The sequence below is a fragment of the Drosophila kikkawai genome, chromosome 3R, assembly GCF_030179895.1.
Source record: "Drosophila kikkawai strain 14028-0561.14 chromosome 3R, DkikHiC1v2, whole genome shotgun sequence".
In the NCBI taxonomy this organism is placed as follows: domain Eukaryota; kingdom Metazoa; phylum Arthropoda; class Insecta; order Diptera; family Drosophilidae; genus Drosophila; species Drosophila kikkawai.
Genome location: NC_091731.1, coordinates 24,935,061 through 24,960,502, shown reverse-complemented (window position 1 = coordinate 24,960,502; position 25,442 = coordinate 24,935,061). Strand labels below are relative to the sequence as shown.

Here is a 25,442-nt window from a genome sequence, read left to right as displayed (position 1 = left end):
TAAAATAACAAATTACACGCAACACTGCCTGGGCCTCTGAGCCTGGGACTCTTCGCTTCCAGGCCGACTTGGCCTGCACTGAGAAAAAGTGATGTCAGAGGCAAAAATTGCATAACAGCCAATTTGCATTTTATGCCGCTTATTTCGAGCAAATATATTTTTATGTGTACGGGGCGCTATGCTTCATGGGATTTATAATCGCGTGATTGACTTCTATTCGTTTGCTTATAGGCCTTTTATATAGCTGTCTTCAGACCGATTACACAATCGATTTTGTCTTATTTAATTATTACTGAAAATTAGTTTTGCTTATAAGGATAAGCAAAGGGTTTATTTGTAATTGTAAGTTGCCACAAAAGTCAAACTTAGCCCCAGATTAAAGAAGAAGTAAGTTATATCGGTTCTTTGACTTAAACAATTAACTGGAAGTTAAAGGAGAATCTGATACTTTTACATGAGCAATTAAGACAATTATTGCCTACTTTCTAACTCTTAAAGTATCATTCCATTATCTAAATTTCAGAAAACTTTGAGTTTGTGGATTAAAGATAAGTATTTGTTTCATATATTCCTTTAGAGACAGAAATGTATTATTGGGCTTTTAGCTAAATAAATTCAATTATAAGTTCATTTTTTCTCTGTGTCTCTTTCGGCTTTCATTGGAGTTCGACTTGAATTTTGGGACTTGGCCAGGCGAGGAGCGATAATTACGGAAACACGGCAACAAAGGCAATCGAGCCGACGACGACTCACTGAAAAAGTTAGCAGAAGAAGGAGTCGGAGTCGCTGCTGCCACTGAGAATCGTGTGTCCCCATTTCGGAGAAAGAGTGGACTCCAGATTGAGGGACGACTGGGAACGGGTGTGGATAACCCAGCCCGGGGCAGAGAAAGCGGTTGCTGTCCAAGAGTCTCGGTCCCGAAGAGGTTACAGCCAAGGGCAGGCCAGCTTACAAGTCTAAGCTAAGAGCGAGCGAAAGCGAGCTTGGGCTAGCTTAGCTGATCGACTCTCTTAGTCCGCTCTTTGTTCTGAAGAGCCGGAGAAATGTGGCCAACACAGACGGCACACACACACTCGCACAGGCGGCTACAGCTTAGTTGTGCAGCTCAGACAATCTGGGTCACATTTTGCCATTGAACCGGTGACGTCACAGCGGGGCAACGACCGCAAAGCACGACCAGCTACAACAACAATAACAAAAGCAACAACAGCAGCGAGAGCAAGAGCAACAACTACAACGAAGACATCGGGCAACCATTGGAAAGCGTGCAAGCAAACATTTTTACAACGACAACACGAAGCCGCGACCGAGGCTTTCCAGCTTCTGGGTAAGCCTCAGCCTCAGCTTCAGCTTCGGCTTCATTTCTGGTTTTCGGCCTGGTCGGTCGCTTGCTGACTGGCTGGCTGATTTGTTGCCCAGCGAGCAAAACAGTGTGTGTGTGCGACACCCGGCCCAAACACACCCCCCCATTCCGCCTCCTGCTTCCGTCCACCCTGCAGGGATCCTCCTCCCCCGCTCACAATAGTTCATTAGATGCTATGTGCCATCGTGGCGGAACAAACATGATTTGGCTGCAGACTGAGGAGCAGCCAAACATCACTGAGAGAAATATAATAGACAAGGATCTGCATTATTATATAAATCTTATTTTATTCTTATTCTTTATTCTTTAACTTACAAATATCAATGGAAATCAGAGCTGGTCTTTAGTCATTTGCGAAGCTGACCGAAGTTCCTTTGAAAGGCAATTCTTGACAGTTGTTTGAAATATTTCTAAGAATGCTATTTTATTTCAATTAATATAAAATATATATATTACTTTACAGCTAAAAGATTTCACAATCTTTTCATGGGATTTATTTTTCAAAGTAAATATACATATGTATAACTAAATTTCCTTTGTGTGCAAGAGACTTTCAAGTAAATTCAAAAGCCGGCTTTTTGCATTTGAAACGCCTTTGACTTTGAAGTCTTCTGGGCTGGCGCTGCAAGCTATTGCCCCCGCCTTACTTTATGGATGGCGGTCAGGGCGAAAGGTTCTATTTTTAATTTCGCTGCGATTAGATAAGCCCCCAAGCAACAGCAGAAGCAGAAGCAGGAATGGAGCAAAGCGAGCGTGACTACAGGGCTGTTGGCGCCGGTGCCGTCACAGCGCCGAAATAGCTCAGTTGGGAGAGCGTTAGACTGAAGATCTAAAGGTCCCCGGTTCAATCCCGGGTTTCGGCAATGATCACTTTTTTTTATTTTTAATTATTTATTATTAAATTTTATTATAAATTTATTAAGTAAATTCTCTTCAGGAAATTAATTCCAGTGCACATGTTTGTACCAAAATGAAGCTTTTCAAAGTTATAAGCTGTAAAGCATTGAGCTATTATAATTATGTCGATGATTTAATGTTTAAAAAGTAAAATTTATTATTTTATATTATGTATTTATTTTAACAAACAAACATTTTTTAATTGCAATACTAAATCTAATAAAACAACACTGACAAATACCACTAATTGTATCTTTTACAGATCTTATGTCTTTATTTTAATTTTTTTTAAATAATATATTTATTAATTTTTTATATTTTTAAATAATTTACTTTACATTTAATATAAAAATAAAGTAAAAAAGTAATTCTTGCCGAAACCCGGGATTGAACCGGGGACCTTTAGATCTTCAGTCTAACGCTCTCCCAACTGAGCTATTTCGGCGCTGTGAGGGTATTGAAACCAAGAGCCAAGTTGGCACCCCGATTGTCCAGTCAAGTTGGAATATATATTGTAGTGAAATTTAGCTGGACTTTTTGGACTTCAAGCTATATTATTTGAGCGAAATAAGAGAGCTACCTAGATATTAATGTTACTTAACTTAACGTTACTTAACTACTAAACTCTAAGCAGGTAGATGACAGGATTCATTTTAATATAATATATCTTTGCCCTTTAAATTCTTGTTAGTTAAACCCTAATTTATATCTTTACTTTTAATAAAAACGTTACTTAATTATGTATTATTATATTTATTGTAAAATGTATTTTATGTAAAGAAACAAACGTTCAAAATTCACTAAAAACTCATTTAAAATGATCACAGCTATTTGACAACCCTTAGAATGTATTCCCTTGTCCTTGATATTTTCAATGTGTCCTTGTCCTATGGTCCTTAATGTCCAGTGGCATCTGACTGTCAATCAAAGGATGTTCGCAAAATTAAACTAAGCCGGCACAGCAAATGCTGACCTGGCCAGCGAGACAATGAATGGCAAGATGGCCAGGATAAAAGGTGTGGATTAAGCTGCATAATGGGCACGACAACTCAATCAAGCAGCAGGCCAAATGGCACAAGGCCAGTGAAAAGTGAAAAGGGAAATGCAAATCGCATTATTGAAGCAGCAGTGGACCTTGGACATGGACCATTGTCCAGTTGACTGATACGCTCTAGGCCGGGATAAAGCAAAAGTGTGACGAATGCGCTGACAACAATTAGGGATTCAAAAAGGTGCACCCAGGTAGGAACACCTTCAAGTGGACACCGCAGCAGCAGCAGCGGCAGCGGCGGTGGGGGCGTGATGATAGATTCCTGGCAGCTGCAAATTATATGCAAAGGAACTGGGCCGGAATCCAATCCCATTCAGGCGGTGTCCAGGAACAGCTGCCAAGTGGAGGACGCGTGCTAGGCGACCGACCGACCACAAAAGCCATTGACTCGCGCTGAATTGGAATGGAATGGAAATGGAGAGATTGCTACGGCCTACGCCCCGGAATATCGCATATCCGCTTGGCATAAAAAACCAAATGCTCCTTGGCAACTGGCACGCACCACATGGCGCCCTCGGTGTCTTTTGCATAAAAAAAACCCAAAGAAAAAACTGAGAGGCTCGGGTTTTTTTCTATAATTTCATTGTTATTTTTTTTTTTTTATTGAAAGGGAAAGACGAAAACAGGCACCCTCAAGTTGCAGCAGCCAGGAAGTGTGGCAGCCGCGAAAAAAATTGAGTTGAGAACAAGAGAGCACAGAAAAATAAAGTGAAAAGATCCTTTCGGGTCTGCGGTCGGGGTGCCGATTGTCTATGACGCAGTCTCAGGTTTTTTTTATTTTCCTCCCTATCACGGAGGAAATCATGTGCTGCTGCTGCTGTCTTTGTTCGACTGCTGTCCTCCCTTTGCCATGCCACACACAAGTTCTTACCATTGAGAGCGTGCCTGCGCTACAGCTCCTCGCCTCGCCACTCTCGTTTTCGTTTCCTTTCCAGAAGCGTCCACTGATGCCGAGTCCCTCAAGCAGATGCGCTTAGAATTTAGAAATATGCAAACTTGTATCAGGGCCCCAGCGTTCTGGGAGCGTCGAAGGCGTCTTGTAAGCTCAGACCACCTCACCCACCCGGCACACGCATTACATGGCGTCTGTAAGGGTTGTGCGCTAAGCACAGCGACTAACTGCCGTAAGGGGTGACATGTAAATTTTTGGTAGATTTGTAGTACAAATTCCTGTAAAAGCTACTAGGCTGGCAGGTTCTGCAGCTAGGCAACAATGTACGCTAATTTACAGAGACCCTGCCGCCACCCCTTGGGCAATCACAGTCAGAGCGGAGGGGCTTTTGAAGCCACCCCCTGACGCTTGGTTTATACAATGTGGCCAACACCTAGTTTGTTTTACAAAAGGTACTGGTACTCACCAATACCCCTACAAAGCTCCTCGGGGGTGGTTTTTACAGTGGCGCAGGTTATTAAATATAATAATGCCATTTTCAAACATTTTATTTGTGATTAAAAGAGATTTAAGTAGATTTATAGCTATTTAAATTGTTAAATTAAATCTTCTTTTAACATAATTTCTATGTGTTAAAATATAATTTCAAGAAAATAATTTAAAACTCTTTTTCTGGGCTTAATTACCACTGTTTCTCCCTGCGCAGCGAGAATCCTGCTCCACTCCAGAGTCATAATAACTTTCTCCTTCTCGGCCCTCTCTTGGCGACTGCGCAGAGGGAGAGTCCTTGATTTGGGGAAAGTCCTGCCTTGGAATTTATCCACCTGCTAACCAATGCTGTTGGCCCGCTAACAGAATCTACAATATTTCTTTTTCTCCAACGGAATGCGACGCCCACGCAAAAGTCGATTTAGGCGCCAAGTTTGTCACGCAACGCTGTGCATTGATAATATATGCAGACGCTCCCCCACGTGCCAGGGACATAAAAATTTCTTATCATTATCGTAAGGGTAATAGGCAACCAAAGTTGGCCAGTAAGTCGGGGGCGTTAGTGGAAGTGGGTGCAAAAAAAAATGTATATATATATACAAAAGAAAATAAGAGAGAGGTCTTTCTGACATTACTGCCGCTGGCATTCATAACTTGTGCTCCAAAGTTGTGGTAGTTGTTGTTGTTGTTGCTATTGTTGCTACCCCCCAAAGCAAACACTGCGCATGTCCTGGCAGGAATTAGAACCACCTATCCTGGCCCCTGCTCTCCTGTTGCCCAACGACGCCGACAAGTTGACTGTTTTCGCATTAAAATGCCAGATTTATTACCCCAGCGCGCTGGCGGCGAGAGCAAGAACGAGAGCGAGGCTTCTAATGCCGCTTCTAAGCACGCTGCCGGCTGCATTTTCTTTTTCTAACATTTCTATGAGAAATATCTGGCTAGCAGGGGTCGAGGAATACCAGATGGAGATTGGAATGCGGCGGAATCTTTGGAAAGCGCCAACGATGTATCTATCCGAGCCTCCTGTTGGCCTGACAACGTGTGACGAAAATGGAAATTTTCTAATGGCCGCCCCCGCGGCCTTCCTTTTTCGGCCAAAAATTGCCTTGGGGGCCCGGAATCGGAGTTCTTGGCCCGGCTGCGAGCCTGTTCGAATGGGCCAGAAGATTGATGACTTGACGTTTTAATGACGTGCTAAATGCCCATAAAAGTCAACGACAGCTTTGGCATTTTTTCGGTTCTCTTCGATTTCCTTTTTTGTCAGCGGGGGTAGGCATATTTTTTATCTAGAAACACATGTCTTTGGGCATGCTAGCCTGCTCGTTTCAGCTCGAAAATATTTTTTTAAAGCCACTCAAAGTTGGGACACACTCACAAGCCCCTCCCACACACACACACACACTGCACACGAGTGTAAGATAAGCTCATATTGGTTGCAACTCGAAATACTTTTTGGGGGTGGCTCAGCACAATGTGTTGCCTACTTTACAGAGCCCGAAAGTCCCCTTTTTACGGTCTCAAGTTTATTGAAAAGTCTCCGTTTGCCGGAAGGGGGAGCGGGGCTGCATTTACATTATAATATACACACATGCCGCGTCCCATAATATTTAAGTGCCGCCTGGCGGAGCTGCCGCTCCCAGCTGGGCACCTGTTCGCATAAAGCCACAAGTTGGCACTTTAAGAAGCGGGCGCCATTTTGAAAATTTTGCTGGCATTTAAAACTTGGCTCACGCAGCGTATGCGCGATTTGCGTATGCGCTGGCACTCCGGGATATTCCTGGATAGGTTTCCCGCAGGCCTGTTGCCAGCTCCTGTCGCTTCCTGGCCGCCGCGTGCCACACATGCAACGGATCAATAGCTGACCCGGCCACGCCCGTCGAACAATCCGTTCGACGATATACAGACGACGGATATCGGGTATGCGATGCCGAAAGCTGCCACACATGCGGAACTGATGCATTTTCATTTACCAGGCGATCAGGGCTGCCCAACCGGAAGTGAATTCCTAAGCTCACTTCCGCCTTTGCCTGCAGAGCGCTATGTGGCAGCTATTACCCTCTCGCTCCTGTTCGCCTGTCATTCAGGCGTCCTGAACTGTCGCCTTGGCCAATGTTGCCATGGGGCCTTGGCCATGGGCTCCAAAGCAACAACTCCACAAACAACAACAAAAGCAATGTGTTTACAAAATATGTTGAGATGTATTTGTTTTGTTTTTTTTTTTTTTCGGCAAGTTCTCTGCAGAGACTGTGGAAGTGGAATGTTTTCGGTATGTCACATATTTTTGGGGCAACAACGTCATCGGATTGGAATGCGACGCCGCCGCTTTTACTGGCATCTGCTGGCCTAATGACGGTATTCCTCCGCCGGCTCCAAAAATTCCTCGGACTTTCGCCCCGATGCCGCATTAATATATATAGCATTTGTGTCCACCTATCGACAGATTCTCAGCGCCCGACTCTTGACATCGGCGAGGGTTACTTTCACTTACTGTGACTGCCGATTTGCGACCCTTAACTTTTTCTGCTTTCGGGGTAGTTTCCACGCTCGAATGTGCCACATGCGGGTGGGAAAAAAATATACATGTTTTTCACTTTGGGGGGAGCTGCTTAGATTTTTTTTCGCCGGGGGTTTGGGCAGCTTCTTAGCTTTGCTTAGACGCCTCACATGTGTAGTTTTCGAATGCCAAGAGCGCAGGACACTTTCGCTTTCCACACACGGAGGAGAGAGGCATAGAGCAGGAGAGAGATAGAGAGCGAGCCTTTGTCCCAACTATTATCCGGTAGTAAAAGTCCAACTGAGATAGTTGGTCGTCCTGCTTAAAATACTGGTGGCCGGATAACCTGGTATGGTAATACTGTTAGTTTTGAAACACTATAGTTTCGTAGTTTTAGTTATAACAGTAGTCGCCATACACATGTGTGTGTGTGTGTAAACGGGGGTAGTGTGTAGTTTTATCTAAGGGCCCAATGGGCTTTGCTGTTCGCCTTGTTGGAATATACGAAAAAATCCATTATTATGAGCGCCAACTCCTGCCGCAGGAGTCGGATTGGCTCCTGTCGCGCACCTGTCGCCGTTGTCGTTGCCAAAGATTGCATAATTTACCTGGCCGCAACAGGCAATCAGAAAATAAAGCCCACTGACTGGTGTCCCCGCCCTCAGGTGAGTGACAAAGCACGGTTAAAAAAGGGCAATTGAAAAAAGGTAACAAATTCTAATACCTTTGTGAGGGTGGGTGGCCAGTTGGAGCAACATTGCCTAGGGTTGCGTTGGCGTTAGAAATTTCTAAGCGAGAATTTCAATATTAGAAGCTATCAGGCGTCAAGGATGTTGCAGCAGGTGTTGGTATGCATTAGCGCAGTTAGATGCTCCAGCCATGCCAGCTATGCGCATGACACATAACACCAGGCGGTGGCACCCACAAACCACCACCTGCCAGACACCACCCATAACCAACCCCATTCAAAAATCTCAGTCGTTGCCCCGTGAGGAGGTGGCGCAGTACATACGTAGTGCACTTGGAGAAAACTCTTGCATAAATATGTTGTAAAATAAATATTAAAACTTTAATAAACGAAAACTTAAATTAATTATCAGTTAAAGTATTTTCTTACTCACAATTATCTATTTTGAAGAGCTATAAATATTCCTGATCGCTTTAAAATAAATTCTAATATTTCATTGATTGTTTTCTAATATTTTTCTTTAAACTTTTCCAAGTGCACTGCCCTGACCTGACCACTGAGAGCGCTTAACCGAACGGTAAATAATATTACAAAAAAAGAAAATAATGAAAACCGAGAAGAAAAAACGTGACAAATACACATAAACACGGAACACACACTGCCTACTGCTGGCCCGGATTGGGGGAGCAGCATTCCAGTGCCAGTGTCCTGCTTCTGGCCCCTGGCAGCCTGTTCCAAATGAATTTCTGGAGCTTTGAAGATTACGGACTCACTCAGGAGACGCTTTGATGTCGTCACGCTGAGCATGCTCAAGTCACCGCTCCCGACATTTAATTAGTTTAAGAGGATCAAAAGGGAGCTTCAAGTGGTTGCCACGGCCAACACGCTCGGCAGACGAGGGCCGCACAAGTTGCATTTAAAGGATACGCCAACAGGCGAGCAGCAAGTCCCAGTTGGCGGATGACAAATGGGAAATGTTTGGGAAATTCGAGCAGCAAAAATAAATACAAATACCAGCCATGAAAGAGAGGAGTGAAAATAAAATTGATAAAATGCCATAAATAAATTGCTGGTCAAGTAAGCACACATAAAGCCGTGGCGTGTGTGTGTGTGTGTGTAAGCCAATCCCGTGGATATGGAAACGGATACCAATGCCCTGTTGCCCCGTTGTCTGTGTGAGTGCTCTGTATCTGGCAGATACATGTGCCTAGGCATGTATATCTGTGGCATGTACTTAATGAACTGGCAACTGGCAACATGTGTAGCATATTATTTACACAATTTAATGTATTTAAATGCAATTCTTTGTGCTTGCCCCTCCGCCGTAGCTGAGGGTGCCCCCGGTGCCCCCGGGACCACCCCATTCCCACCCACACACGTGCCACTTGCCAGGGGGTCGCCACAAACACCAGTGCAGTGATGTAAGTATATGAAATGCGAATAGGTTCGCAGGATACGAGCGCAAGTGCCGCTGCCATTGAGTGGCGGCCTGGGGGGTGGGAGTTACCGGGTCTCTTTATGCGGGAGGGGTATGACGGGGCAAACTGGTTCAGGGGTTCTGGGGTTCAGGGTTCCACAGGGTAGCAGCTATCATCATCATCATCGTCGCCGGCAGCCGACAATCCGAGGAGGGGAGCAGCAAAGGCACAGCCCAGCTCCACGTCGACACGTTTCCCCTGCCGCTCCACATTGTCTCTCTGTCTCTCAGCCTGTCTTTCGGGGTGTGTGCGCCCTGTACAGGCCCCGCTCGGCACTCGCCACCCCAATTGTATTTTTCTGGTTTTTTTTCCCTGATTTCGGCAGGGGTACACATATTTATGTGTAGTACATATGTTTAGATTTGTTATTCATGCCATGTAACGGAGCCAGCTGAGCTCTCTATCTCTCACTTGTAAATGGCATTATGTGCCTTGTACATGAGCCGTCGCCTGCCGTTCCTCTGGATTACCCAGCCGAGGGTCCTAAGCCCAAATGTCCTCTTATGTATGGTGTTGGTGTGGCGGAGCAGGAACAGGAGCAGCGTGCTCATGGACACTGATTGTTGTGCTGGGCTCCTGAAGTGGCCAGCTAGGAAGTGGGGCAGTCGAACTTTGAAGGCCAAAGCAAGGCGATATTATTTACTTGTAACAAATAATACATTTATAGACACAAAGGTAGGTAGGTGGAACCTATGTACATATATTGATTGGCATTTGAATTGTTTATTAAATGGTTTAATAAATAATAAGAAAAGCCCTCTTGTTAGATTTTTGCTGTCATATGTATGTTATTTTAAAAGGCATATGTAAGTACTCCGCTCTATGAAATAGCTTTATTATTATTTATTTATATTATTTATGTATTTATTATTCCTTTCTATTATAAAAATTACTAAAACAGCCAGGAAGTGCTACTTATATTCCTTTCTATTATAACTTTTACTAATCACCAGGAAGTGCACTACATTACACGAGCATCCTCAAGTCCAACTCGGTGGTGGCCCAAATTGTTAAAGCCCAATGCTAGGACTTTCACTTTCGTTAGCTTCCCGGCAGAGCGGCTGGCTGGCAGCATCCAATAATAAAGCCATTTGGCTGTTAAATGTTCCGCTAAATGTTTGCCATAAACCGGCGCCGGCGTCATAAAACCCAGCTAGATACCGGACCCGACGGGAATAGTGAATTCTCGGAGGAAGAACGCGATGAATGGAGGGCATCGGGGGAGAGGAGCAAGTTCAAAAACCCCACGACACGACAACTATCACCGGGCCAAGCCGGGCCGGGCCGGGCCGGGCAAGAGTGTTGCAATCTGGGTTTATTGTACTTTAAGCGTGCAGAGAGTTGCCAGCTCTAATTGCGGATCTGTGTGCGTGAGCCCGTCCGTATCTGTGTGAGAGTGCTTGAGTGTCCACCAGATACTCGTACTCGTACTATAGTGGCGAGGCGGTGGCCCTCGATGGGCTGATGGGCTGATGGGCTGATGAGCCCGTGTCCATGTATATGAAAATGCATCGCTAACTATGTCCACAGCAGATCTAATTGTTTGTGGGGCCGCTTTTGCAGTATCTGTGTGACTTTGGGAGGTGGAAGAGTATGAGTGCCTGTGTGTGTGACTATGTCTCGTTCATGTTTGCTATAATTTTTTGACGCTTGAGTTAAATTTCAAAGCATCAGCGTCTGCGTTCCAGCTCGCAGCCCTCTCCGTCTACATGCGTTATCAATTGGGTATTTTAGGGGTATATTGGGTTTGAGGATCTCTTGCAGAAACCCAAAAACATTCTTAAGATTTAGTTTAAAAAAGTTTTAAGTTTTAAAAGAATATAGATAAAATTATGTTATTAATTTCAAAGATTACCTAATTAAAACCATATTCTAACATCCTCCAAAATTTCAAAGATTTATTGAAATTTTTCATTGAGTTGTCTGTAAGTTCTTAAAGAAATATATGTTTCTGTGATACAGTTCTTTATTTATTAAATAATAAAAATAACAAAATCTTAAGTACATTAAAAAGTTTAATTATTATTATTTTATAGTCAAATTAAACATTAAATCTCCTCCATTTTCCTAAAAAGCTGAGCATCTCGCAGTCGAACCCTTGTCGTGATCATCCGTTCCTACTGCGATTGTTAATGAGGAAGGAAATCGCCCTAATTGGATGTCAACAAACATATTAAACGCGAGCCGCGAGCGTCTGTGATACGAGTATTTCATTGCATTCGCTTTCCCGGTACTCGACAGTACTCGCCACTCTCGAATTTCCCCCGCCGCAGCCATCCGGACTCCGGAGTTCCCCCATTCCAGCAGCGATTGTGTGGGCAGTCAGCCAGTTTCCGGAAACTTTTTCGCGATAAGTTAATTGTATCTGTCGTCTGCAGCCGGTGCTGCTGTTGCTGTTGCTGTTGCTATTGCTGTTGCGAATTGCGAGCTTGTGCTCGCCAAGCACAAGGTTTAATTGAGTGAAATTGAGACTGCAATCGCGGCTCAAGCCATAGGCAAAAGGCCACTTATTGATATATCCGGACTGGCAGCCACAAACAAGTTGCAGTCGAACGGCAGAGCGGCAAATCACATTTCTCTGCGAGTTCATTCAACCTCGCCCCAGTGAACTTAGCTGAGGTTATTTTTACTCCCAGGCAGCAGCCGCACCTCTGGCTCCCTCCCCCTTGGGCAGCCTCCTAGGCCATTCCAAGTAGTAGCAGTCGCAGCAACTGGTCTGGTCTCTGGTCTCTTGTTCGGGCCAAAAGAGCTAGCTGGTTGGTTGGTTGGTTGGCTGGTTGGTTGCCTGACTGCTGGCTAGATGGCTGGAGACCAAAGCCTCCGGTCTCTCGCGAGGTATAGCAGATTTATAGAGCCCGCTGCTGATGTACTGAGGAAAAAGTCATGGAAATAAAATGCAAAAATAATAATTGTATTGTAAGTTTGCTATGAACTAATTGGTTATAAATTAAATAAATCAAATTAGGTTTTAAGTGTAATAAAACCAGTTTTTGGTAAACAAGTAAAGACTTAAATTCCATAACTCTTCTTTTTTTGCAATGCTAATTTATTATATGATTGCTGTTGATGTTATTCTTACACTATATATAAATTTAATTCTGTAACTCTCTGGAAATGTATTATTTATTTATTTCAAAATAAAGATCTATTCATCAGGTTGTCCCAGAAAACGATACAGTGGAGTTCAAGAAATCACCATTTACTGTCGCCAGATTATTCCTAATTGCTCTAAGATATTCAAGTGTTCTTATTTATGATTTTCGCTCTGTGTAGTTGACTGCTCTGCTGCTCATTTTAAGTTTTGCTCGACTGCAGTTTCTGGTGGTCGTTGTTGTTTCTCTTCGACGTTGCCGCAGTTGTTGCCTGTACTGGGGCTGCTTTGCTTCCTTATTGGGTGAAAATCGCGGCGATGGCTTGGAGAGGGAAGTCAATTTTGATTGCCAACAGATTGATTTGTCATTTTTTTTTTTTCTGGCCGCATCCTACCGCCTTCGCCTGTCCATTCAGCAGAATGCGGCGCCTTTGTTACGCAGGCGATGCCGGTGCATTGATCTAATGGCCATTGACAGGCGCTGCTGATAAATTATGAAATCAATAACAGAGCTGTAATAAGAGCGACTGTGCAAGGTTCATAGTTGGCATGCATAAGAAACGCGCACGCACTCTCCAGATGCCTCGAGAGGCCAGAGATACTGAGATACACCCGAGTATCCGTGCACTGCAAGTGCTAGATAAGTACAATTACAATTGTCACATATGCAAATAGATGCGGAATTTCTACAGAGTTCCGTCCGGTGATTTCCATAGCCACTGCCTCTTTGATTGATAGCTCAGAACCAAAGGCAGCTCTTGTCTCCACACTTTGGCAGAGTAAGAAGAGCATATTTAGGGAGTTAAGAAGCAAGCCAAGTAATCAGGATGTAAACATATCAAGCTGCCGGAGACTTTTGTCCCAAATAGAAATCCTTATAGATTACTTATAAGTTAAGAATAATCCTAAAGAGTATCTGTAGATTCGGCTAGGCATGTTGTGTTGTTTTTATCGTTTGCCGGGGCTCTGTGTTTTCATAAATAATTTTGCGTAAGCTTGGCGAACACATGGTGAAAGACGCCAGGCCAAGACGGCTTACGTGCCAGCGAGCAGCGAGCGGAGCGGAGTAGCATCCAAGGAGTATCTGAAAGATACGAGTATCTGCATGATGCGCAAGCAGGCCAATGACCGTTTGACCGCTGGGTAATGATCACCGATCCACATACATATGCAGATCCATATGCAGATCCTTATGCACCACCCACAACCGATCTCTGGCTCTCATATCGGTGCCATTAACGGAGAACGACCCCCTCGACTCAGTGACTTACCTAATATCCTGGCCCGTTCGTTTCGTTCTTTCATTGAGTTTCGGCAACTGCCGTTGGCCGAAAGGTGTGCGAGGCGGTATCGGTGGAGGCATTTGCATTTGTCGTCACTGCGTCAGTGCGTCTGTGTTATGAACCGACCGGATCGGTTTAGCATATTCAATTCCCCAGATATTTAGCATATGTGCCAGTCATTACAAGCGAAATGCGGGGACTGGGACCTGAGCTGGGCCCACGCACTTGGAGGTGGCAATTCGGTGGCTCTGTGTGGAAATCGAGGAAAAGTTCCATCACAGTCACGTTTACTTGATTTAATTCGTTGACCAAATCTGGAGTAAAAGTTCACAAAGTAATTTATACTGGCTTGCCAGTATAGCCACCGAGCACGTGGATCACAACAATCTTGGACAGTCGTTGCACCTTCAGGATTCTCGGACGAAATAGCGGCATATCTACAAGGTGTTAGTTATACTATTTTGTTCTCTTAGTTCTAAGCGAGCAGAAAGATGGGTGCCTAGAATGATTCAGCTGATAAACAAACCATTTAATATCGGAATTTGTAGAAACTTGCGTAGATCCGGGTCAACTCACAGATAGATGTTGCCTCTCAGCTAATTAAAAGTGTCAGGCGATAGGAGCCACTTAAGTGGATTGGCCACAATTTATCATAAGCCAGCCGGCAATGCCGTTGGCCAAAAAGCCAGTCGAAGCCGAAAAGCACGAATGCTCAAACTGTCAACGCGGCTGCAACAAACAACGCCAGTGGCAGAAACAATAACAAGTTTCTGACATTGCAATTGCAAATTATGAAAAAAAATAAACAAATAAAAAAAAAACTGCAGCATTGCATGGGCAAGTCCAAGAGCAAGAAAAGTCAGCGGAAAAATACTGTTAAATGTGCAAAAACCGAAATAAACAACTTGGGGGGAACATTGACCCAAATTTTTAAAAATTTCCAAGACCGTTTGAAGGTTTTCCTTAGCGTTTGGGCCCTCGGCAAACATTGCATAAGTAAGCGTAAACCGCAGCAGCCGTCCTGGCTGCTCCCCAAAAAATATTATAGACCCAAATCGATCGAATTACAAAGCAAATGCGGCAGGGAAAGTGACTGATCAGTGGCGAGCGAATCGAGGGGGAAAACTCACCGACTGACAGTTGTGCCAACAAATGTTGGATGTGGCACGTGGCGCTTTGAAAAGAAAAAGTAAAACAAAAGGTGCAAAACGGAAAGGAAAACGAAAACCCAAACGATGCATAACGAATTCGTTAATAAAAAAGTAGGAAAAACTGTTTGGAAAGTGAAAACCCAACAGCGGAAGCGCCAAAATGCAGCGAGGATGATGCGCATCCGGGGCAGCACTCAAAAAGGTAAATTTCCGTGGGGATCCCACGCCAGGTAAATCAAACAGCTTAACGGAACCGCGGAATGACTTGGGAAACATTAGGTTAATGGACGCCTTTGGCTGTTTTCCGTAATTAAATATTTATGGTAAGTTTAAAGACCCAAAACTTCCTTGAATGGTAAAGAAAACGCTGCCTAGGTTTTAGGTTTTCGTAAGTCCTTGAAGATTTCATTGCCCATTGCCTTACCTAGGCCCGTGCCAAAGGCTGTGGCGATCATCTTACATGGGATCATCTCAAGGTGAGTCCCATCCCCATACTCCAGTCACATAACCCGTGCCAAAAGGGTTGCCATCCCCGCTCGTGCCAGGCAGCCGCCGTCGTTCAATCGAATATTATTTCCATGCCGGAAGTCCTCCAGCACTCCCTCCTTCCTCGCTCTTTCGTATTTTTGAGTTTTTTACGTCGCTGTAATAAAACGAAAGGATTTATATTTCCTATTGTGCGACAGATGACACATCTTGTAATCTGCCTCTGCCTGCGCCTTCTGTTGGCCTCAACAGCTGACTTGGAAACAGGCTGATTTTTTGGGTTAAAAAGATGCGAAAATCGACTAATTCCGCAACACTTCTGTGCATTTTCTGCAGTTCCTTTTCTTTCATATATTTTTTGGGTTCTTTGTGCCTTTGTGAGTGGACCTGCCTCCGGTGTCGCATTTCGCGGAAGCACCCGTCGTTACGGTGGGCCGGCCTGCTGACTCATCTTGAGCGTTTATCCTTTTTATGAGTCGGCAGTTGCGGCTTAAGCCCTTTGAGCTGGCCCGGCTTAGCTACCACAAATGTCACGTAAAGTGGGCAGTGGCCGTCGCGCCGATGGCTCAAAGACCATTAATTTGGGACTTATGCCACATAAGGATATTAGCATTTTGGCAGAGTATACCCAATGTCTCTGTTTGACCACTGGCGACAGTTGAGATCCTTTGGCTAATATCTTTATTTGCACGATTGCACTTGGAAAACGGAAGGTGTCTGAAAAAAGGGTCTGAAGAGATAAGAAAGGGGATTAGTAATTGCCTAAAGAATTCTGTTGACTGGACATTAATATCTGAAAAGACAAGTTCATGCAGTTATATCTTAGGGGCTTACATCTGTTCATATTGATCCTTTAGATCTTTAGGACCAAGCGCTTAAAGTATGTAAAGACTTTGGCAAAAGGGTCAGGTTGATATAATAAAACTGATTTTGATTTTATATTTATATTTATAAATAAAATGTATGTACTAGTTGATGGTCCAGGCAACTATTCAAAGCAAAGATTAACAACAAATTAATTGAAAAGAGAATATGACTAAACAGATTATACCCGGGGGATGCTGATCAAGGATATTTCTAGTTATTAAATTTGATATGAAAATTATGAGTCCCTTTATTATATATAATGATTATCATAGTTAACTGAGAGTTAAATATAAAGATCCCATAAGATACAATATCTATAAGCTACCATAAGAAGTACCTATCATATTTATTTTAAATCAGATCTTTCTCTCTATCTTTATGATTACGTAGAAAATAAAACCTTAATTTAACGGATATAAAATCCAACCAGAAATCCCTATTAATTTCCCTCAGTGTACTTGGCCCAGGACTAATCAAATCCAAGCCAGGAGGAATGGATCTTAATTATCTGCTGGGTCTCGCAAAAAAAAGAAGGTGGAGTCTTCTTCCCGGGAGTCTTCGCTCGCTGGTGAAGGAGGAGGAGAAGGAGCACCAATAGCGGCGCAGCAAGGATAGCGTTTACCTGGAGAGCCTGCGACGCTCACACACACACACACACACCTAAGAACAAGAGTCGTATACTCATAGGGAACACACACACACGGGCAAGAGCATAACGAGGGCACTCGATCGTGTCGCAGTTCGAGTCGGAACAGCTGTTTCGTGAATGAAACCCAGGTGGGTGTACCTCTGCAAAGAGCCGGAGAGAAAGAGTGACAGGGAGAGAGGCCAGAAGATCAGTGAGCACACTCTCTCCCTCTGTCTCTCTCTCTACCTGGCCCCCCAGGTAACCACATGAATGAAAACACGATCTCTCCCACTCGCTCTCGCTCAGCTAAGAGAGTGTGATCGGCTGGAAAGAGTAACGCACCTGCCGCCTGTCGTGCTCTTTCCTCGCTCTGGCTCTCGGAGCTCGGTCGACGCCAACGCCGCTGCCGGCGCCGGCTTCGCGGCCGGGCGTCAGGCATTTAAGCTTACGACTTTACGAAAATCAAATCATAAGATCGACAACGTTCCAGCTATATAGACAGCCACAGCAGTCAGTTGAAGCGAGTAACAAACCTGAGGTTTCGCAGAGTCCGCAGTAACGATATTCACGTAACGATTTCCACGGTGCGGTTCCAAAACTCAAACACACAAAATCCCTCGATTGAACATTAAGTGTCAGTGACTTTAAAAATAAACCTAATAAATAAACACACACAAAAGCACAAACGTGACTGTATAATCTCTCAACCAAAAAAAAACCCAACAACTTGGTGGTGATAATAAAAGAACTTACAACAACAGCGCCGGAGAACCAGTATAAAGTTCAATACTAAAGTTGATTCGAACTGAAACAAAAGGAGAGAATCGTCGTCAACCCGCTGTATTGTCATACAAGTATTTTTTTGGTCTTCGAAATGGCAGCCTACTTGGATCCCACTGGCCAGTACTAGACAGAGCTAAAACAGGAAGCTCCAAGAATAAAAATAAAACTGAATATTTATATATAAAACACTGAAAATATGGCCGCCTATCTGGATCCCACGGGTCAGTACTGAAGCAAGGAAGGAAGATCAGACATCTTCAGAGATCAGAGATCACTCCACCAAACACACAGCAAAACAATCACAAAAACCGTCTCAACATGTCGCTTGATTTGGATCCCACTGGCACCTACTAAGCCGCCCAGCTTGAGATTCGATTCCAAGAGTCACAATAATACTTTGAATAACTGGGAAACCCCCTTTGGAAAAAAAACAAAGAAAACAAATCAAACAAAATGCTGGATCCCACTGGAACCTATAGGCGACCCCGCGACTCGCAGAGCACACGCCAAAAGCGACGACAGCGGGATTGCCTGGATCCGACCGGGCAGTACTAGTACTGGAGAGGAGCGTGGAGAGCCCCATTGCAACGCCCTTTGCCTTAACTCCAAAAAAAAAACTCCAAAAACTTCTGGGCATGATTGGGGGAGCGCGCTGGCTGCGCGTTCGTGGCCGCGAGGAGACTTCCAGCTGCCGGCGAAGGAGAAAGCTGAGGATACTCGGGCCCCATCCGATGCGAACTTCTGTATTTATGTAGTTTTTTTTGTGTGTAGAGCAGCCTACCATATGCCTATTATATATTAATTATTTATTATCTTATTATTTAAATTAAATACTGTTCACTTGCATATACCCTACATACATATATCCTATTGTATCGCACACAAACACACCATATATGTTATATATATATTATGTACTTGTAATTGTTTATGCAAAGAGTATTACGTTTAGTGTCATATTTGTATTTCCCCGAGCAAAACATTCACTTTTTGTTTCAATTGTAATCCTATTTATTTTCTCTTTTTTGACCAATTGTTGAACATTTTGCCAGAGAAAACGGCGAGCAGAGCGATAAATTTTTGTTTAGACACTAAGAGCATTAAGAGTATTTATATGCGAACATCCATCCCCATTACACATTACACATACATATTAATATTAAAGAAAAACCATATTTAAAACTGAAAACTTACAACTTTCGAGTGCATTTTTCCTTACCACTTCCACGGCCACTTCCATGGGAACAACTCGTTGGATGCGCGACCATAGCACAAAATTGTCGCATTAAATTACAAGATTTTCCAGATACACACACTGGCACACACACACACACACACACAGAGACATCTCTGGGGGATCTCGGGATCTCGGCAGATCCCGGCGCAGACAAATTGCTGCCGGGGGGAGAGCTGCGGAAGCGTGAAATATGATTTTCCGAACGGCCGGCGCATACTTGATGAATCTGCGGGCATTAATTAATGTCACTGGGCGGTCGCCGCTGCCGCCGGCCTGGAAATGATCAATAAAAATATTGGAAAATTGGAAGTACACCAAAAAAAAAACGTAAAGAAAAAAAGAGTTCTAAAGAGCAAATTCCGCTTGCAACGCTCCTCTCATGCGGAAGTAAAAGTTCAATGTTCGTTTGTGCTCCACAAGTGATTAGGTCAATAATAGCACACAGCCACAGCAACAAAAATAACAGCTCAATAGCTGAGAACTTGCGCTGCATTTGTTGTATTCTGAGAGTGCGGAAAACTTAAGAGAGCGGAGAGCTAAGCTTTTGACTCTCCACTGGCCGCAGCCAGTTTTTCCGGCTCCGAAGAGCGGGCGTAACAGAGAGTACTGCGAGCAGCGAGCGGCATGCGCTATTAATAGATATATGTACATACGCGCCCATTAGCTTTTCAGTATGAAGTTCAGGGAAATCCACTCGCGGCAACAGCAGCAACAGCAGCGCGACAGCTGATCGCCAAGGTTGCTGCGGATGACGTCGCCTAACGGAAAGCTTTCCCACACACACACACACGCTGGACGATCATCGCATTGAAAAAATGCAATTGAGCGATCAGTTCCGTTTCAATCTGTTCCTATATGTTCCGATCAGGTGCAATCCAGGTGCACACACAGATCTTCCCAGGCCCCCCCACACACGCGCTGACCCAGTTAACGGGGATGTGTGCGGCTGCCTGATGCCCGTGTTCATTCATAAGGTCTTTTTAGCCTCAGACAGAGCACAGCCAGGCCAGGCCAACTCGTAACGCCCCGAAAAAACACACAACTCAGTGGAGCCTAAAGGGGAAAGAAAGTTGTTCAAGGCTTTTTGAATACCCTTGCCGATGAATATCTCTTTATATTATATTTATTTTTATATTTAATCGCTTAAGTCGAAAATATTAAAAAATAATTCATTAAACAACTGACTAATTAGGTCTTTAGATAATAGTATCATGAGGATTTCATATTTTAGGCATTCAAATTAAAGCATAAATAGATTTAGTTAGGAAAGTTGTAGGAACTACTAGGCCTATACCATTTTATAAAACATTAAAAGTAACCTAGAATATTTTTAAATAAAAGTAAAACTAGGTTCAATTATTAGCATATTATATCGTATATATCTTAAGATTTAAGTGTTGTTTAATATGTTAAGGAATTCAGCAATTAAAGTTTAATTAATCTTGAACTATTTGTTACCTTTTTTAAATAATGTAATCTATATGCTGCATTTTTATAACATTTCACCACTATAATCTTTAAAATCAAACTAAAATTCAATCTTTATACTTATAATAATAAATTCAAATCTGAAAAGTAGACATCTTTCTACCAACATATCAATACATTTTTATTTGGGATTCTCTCCAGACTTTCGTCCAGGTGAAGTGTGAATTCCGGGAACAAGTGCTATATTTTATGGGTTATAAGGGTATTCAAATAAGAGCCCATAAGAGCCAAAATCCCAATCCGAATCCGAGTCCGCGAGCAGAACTTTCTAAGTGAAAGTTGGCCTGGGGATGAAGCTACTAGAAAACTCCGGCTCTTCGTCTGACTTTTAGTCAGTCATTCGGAGAGCGACGGGATGACAGGCCCCACCGACCCCCACTTCCTCCTCACCCCTTGGTGGTACGCAACTTCGTCCCACACTCACCGATACTCACACACACACACTCGGCGGCAGTATAACTTGACCTACATTCGTGCAAGACAATAACAACGAAAAAAAGCAAGAAAAATACACACGAAACAAAACCCATACCCATATTCCCTGTACCCGTTCGCCACTCTCACACTCACCCGGTCGGGGGAGCTGAGAAAAGAAAAAGCAAGAAATTTCCAACGGTACATGGGCCGGTCGGTCGGTCGGTCGGTCGTCTCTGATTCAATATAGTATATAGTATGAATCGGCAGGGCTTCACATTCACAGGGTCCGCCGTTCAAAATTATTATCGTAAAATTGATTTCATTGAAGTCAAGTCGCCTTCTTCGTCGCCGAAGTCAGAGCAGAGTCTTCGTCATGAGCTTTTGCACGCGTCTTCTGTCCCCCCGCTGATCATCACATATGTATATCTTTTTGGTACACTTCGCTTATGTATTTTGATAATTAGGCGAAAGGTGAATAAACTCACAGCCGTCGTTGTCGCTGCCCTGTGTTTAATTTACACATTTCGGTAAAAGAAATCGAGTCGGCCGACTGCAGCTCGCTCGATGGCTCCGATGGTTCCGCATTTGGAAAACGCTAGAAGACACCACAAATAGAAAGCGACAGTGGATGTCAATTTAATCTGGGACATAGGCCACAGACTGCTCTCCAGATATCTCGAATATATAATGCAGAAATTATTGTGGAAAATATTTTATTGCCACAGAATTTGTAGATGTTTTTTTAAGGTAAAGATAAAGGAAAGTGTAAATTATGAGGCTTTAGCCATTTGAGTAGTTATCAGAGTGGTTAATAATATAATATAAGAAGTCAGCAACGTAGACTGCATTATATTGTATTCATATTTTATTAACATTTATAATATATTTTCAAATTAGTATTAAATTAAAAGGGAAAACAAGTATAATTATGTTATATATTTTGAATAATATGAGTCATATATGACACATAACTTAGATATGATGATCAAAATTATTAATAGTAAATTTAACTTAAAAACGCAATAAAAAATAAATATAATCGAATGCATTTCCTGCCTTTTATAAGCTCAAAATGATATCTTTTGGTTTTCTATTACAACCCTGTAATATTTACTAGCCAATTTCCCTGCATTTTCCCCACTATTTCCTTAATTCACCAACAAACCATAATTGCATTCGAGTAAAGCCGACAAATCATTCATCGTAAAAAGCTTCTCTTTCACTGATGCTTTTCCCTTGGAGCGAAACAACAACTGAATCCGAAAAGATAAACAACCAACAACAGCACTCTCACTGCTATTTTTTTGGGGCAACTCGAAAACGAAAAGGTCAATGACATGGTCCAATTTCCAGAAGATTGTCTCCGAGCGAGCATCTGCCTGCCCCGCCTGCCGGCCGTTGTTTTCAGTGTAAACAACCAACAGTGGCACCTCAAATGAAGAGCAATGAAACGGGCGAACAGAGCGCCAGCGAAAACAAATTCAATTCACTTTCTATTCCAATGAAAAATCGCTCAAAGCTCTAGCGGCTCAAAAACAAAAATAAAAAACGGCTAAAAATCAACAACAGTAACAACGAAAGTGGTAGACCAACACCAGCAACTTTGGTCTTGGTCTTGGTCTTGGTCATACAATCCATTGATCTTCAGTCGCTTTCAAGTGGGGTAAACAACGGAGCACGCCTCATCAACAGCAGCAACATCTATACCAGCAACAAGGAGCACTGAGAGAAAATATATTATTTTAATAATATAATATAATACAGAAAATATAGTAGCAACTTTCAGTTATAACAAGTGTTTATATACTGTTCGGAGCAGTTGAGAAAGTAGTCATTATAAACTCAGCAGTAACATTTTTAAGCAAAATTTTATTAATTAATATTTCTTATTAAATGATTATATATATTTTTTGTCATATTTATTTACGTTTGTACTTTTATTTACCTTTTTTCCTTCAAAAAGTAAAACAATAAGCAAAATATTATTTATATGATGCAGAAGCACTAAATTATTTGCAGTGTACAAAAATTTGAAAGCGACTCGAAAATTAAATTTTAATGTTGTTGTTTTTGTTGCTATTTCTTTGACTTTAACGGTTTCCGTTTTTTATACCCTTGCAGGGTATTATAATTTCAGTCAGAAGTTTGCAACGCAGTGAAGGAGACGTTTCCGACCCTATAAAGTATATAAATTCGTGATCAGCATCAACAGCCGAGTCGATCTAGCCATGTCCGTCTGTCCGTCTGTCTGTCTGTCCGTCTGTCCGTCTGTCCGTCTGTCCGTCTGTCTGTTTCTACGCAAACTAGTCCCTCAGTTTTAAAGCTATCTGAATGAAACTTTGCATATAGTCTTCTATATACTCTCACTGCTATATATGTCGGAACGGGCCGGATCGGAGGACTATATCATATAGCTGCCATACAAATGTTCGATAAATTTTTAGAAAAATAATTATAACTTTGCTGTTTTTAAACATTTTTGCATAATTTTTTAGATATGTCCATTTTATATTATTTCAGAATTTTGGTAAAAATTTTATGAAAATCGGACTACTATATGATATAGCATGATCGGGAAATTAATAGAAATAAAATTATAGCTTCGTTGTTTTTCAACGCATTTTTATTTACTCTGAGATATAAGCTTTTTTTATTACTCTAGAATTTTGGTATAAATTTCATAAAATTCGGACAACTATATCTGATAGCTGCCACAGAAGCGATCGGTAAATGTATAAAATATGTAAAGCTGGAAATGTAAAACTGTAACTGTCAAACTGTAAACATAATAAGTATAGGTAAAATGGAATGAAACTCAGTTTTGTGAGTGTTTTCAGCATTTAAATCTATAATATAAACATCAAAACCAATCTGCAAGGGTATAAAAACTTCGGCGTGCCGAAGTTAGCTTCCTTTCTTGTTGTGTATTGGTTTTTGTTTGTTTGTTCAACACAACCAAAGAAAGCACAAACAACAAACCCACCAACAGCAACAACAAAAACAGCCTGCACAGCAGCAGCAACATTTGTTGTTGTTCATTTGAATATCTAGTGAAAATTTCACCCAGACAAGTGCCTTTTGTTATATATTCAGTTTCAGTTTCATCTCCATCTGGGTACCTTCCACAAAAATATGAGAGTTTCTCCTAATTTGCAAATATTTTTATTTTTTATTTTTGGCAAAACAAAAACAACAACAAGAAAGAGAGAAGAAAAATATTTAAAATATTTTTTAAGTTGTTTATGGCATAGTTTTAGGACGATTCACGTGCCAAAAGTTGGATTTCGTCTTAAGCTGGCATTAGTCATGAGGGTATTTGAATTTGATTCACCACGGTGCGTATGCGCAATATGCAGGCTAAATGGGTCGCCCGTCTTAAGAGCATGAAGTGTGTGTGTGTTGATTTTGCCTACGAATGGGGGTTTCGGTTTTTCCTGGTACTCCAAGCAGACTTTGGCCAGCGGCCAAGCAAGAACCCTTTGGGCCAGAAAGACTTAATAGGCCAACAGGGCAAAAATATGCACCGTGAGGCACGTACGAATGGGAAAATAGATGGAAAAGCGCAGAATGAAAAGTGAAAAGTTTGCCAGCGGCAATCGCTGTTGACAGGAATTGTTGGATGTCTTGGACTTGGTTTTGCCAATTGCAAATTACGTGCCATAAAAGCCAACTAGTTTGGCGTTGGTGTGGGCACTCTTGCCTGCAAAATTCACCCACTCACTCACTCACTCACTTGGTTGGCCACTGGTCGCCACCACCACCATCGCCGCCGCAGTGCAAACTCGCACTTTCACGTCTAATGCCAAAACACGTTGCAATTTTCATTGCTTGGCACTGACTTTAGGCTTGTTGGCCAAGTCCAAGTTAACCAATTGCGCAGCCAGTCGCAAAAATAGCTAGGCTGTTTCTGTATACTTAGTGGCGTGCCTAGTGGCTGTTTGCAGCCACTATCAGTGACGTCAGCAGCGGCAGGCAGCACCTGTGCAAACGTTGTCGTTGTCGAATATTGCGTAAGATGCCTCGCGTTTCAGTTTCAGCATCATCTCCCGCTTAGCCAGCTCAGCCAGCTCCACCCACTCGCGGCTAGATTGTGTAATAAGCACATGACAATTAATTAATAGCACCCAAAACTCAAGTAAACAGCAGCAGGCACTCGTAAAATCAAATAAAAATAGCTTCGAAAGCAGACAAGTACGCCGTTTTTGCGACAATTCAATTAAAATCCTATTACACATTGTTTTTGGCCATGTGGGAGCCCTTTAACTGGGTATAACGAAAATGGCAGTAGTTTTGAAAGTTTTGGAATTTATATATTACATATTTATGTTTATTTGTAAACATTATTAACTTTTTATTATTTTTATAATTTATTTTAAGCTCCACAGTAAACTTCATTAACTAAAAACACAGCCAGAAGCTCAAGGTATTAATTATATTTGATAAAAAAAATATACTTTTAGTTTGTTTCAAATTATATTATAATTGAATTATAAATTTAACAAACGTATACTAAGAGCTATTTAAGGATTCACCTTAAAACATTATCTCAAGGTCCTAAAAATAGGATTTTAAAGTAATCCTAAATTTGATTAGCGAAATAAAAATGCTTAGTTTTAAAAACTATACTTACATATATATGGGTGTCGAAAATAAACA

General features: G+C 42.4%; 1 protein-coding gene and 2 non-coding genes across 3 annotated transcripts; 2 read left to right on the top strand and 1 right to left on the bottom strand.

The window, feature by feature from the left end:
* The first annotated feature begins 2,153 nt into the window (after positions 1-2,153).
* TRNAF-GAA (transfer RNA phenylalanine (anticodon GAA)) lies at positions 2,154-2,226 on the top strand. Its single transcript has one exon. It is a non-coding gene; the product is annotated as a tRNA-Phe (tRNA).
* Positions 2,227-2,632: 406 nt separating this feature from the next.
* Positions 2,633-2,705, bottom strand: TRNAF-GAA (transfer RNA phenylalanine (anticodon GAA)). The gene has a single exon. It is a non-coding gene; the product is annotated as a tRNA-Phe (tRNA).
* A 14,640-nt stretch (positions 2,706-17,345) lies between these two features.
* Positions 17,346-18,833, top strand: tal-AA (tarsal-less AA). The gene has a single exon (XM_017182343.3). It carries the CDS (start codon positions 18,098-18,100, stop codon positions 18,197-18,199), a length of 102 nt encoding a protein of 33 aa, XP_017037832.1. The 5' UTR covers positions 17,346-18,097; the 3' UTR covers positions 18,200-18,833.
* Positions 18,834-25,442: the final 6,609 nt, after the last annotated feature.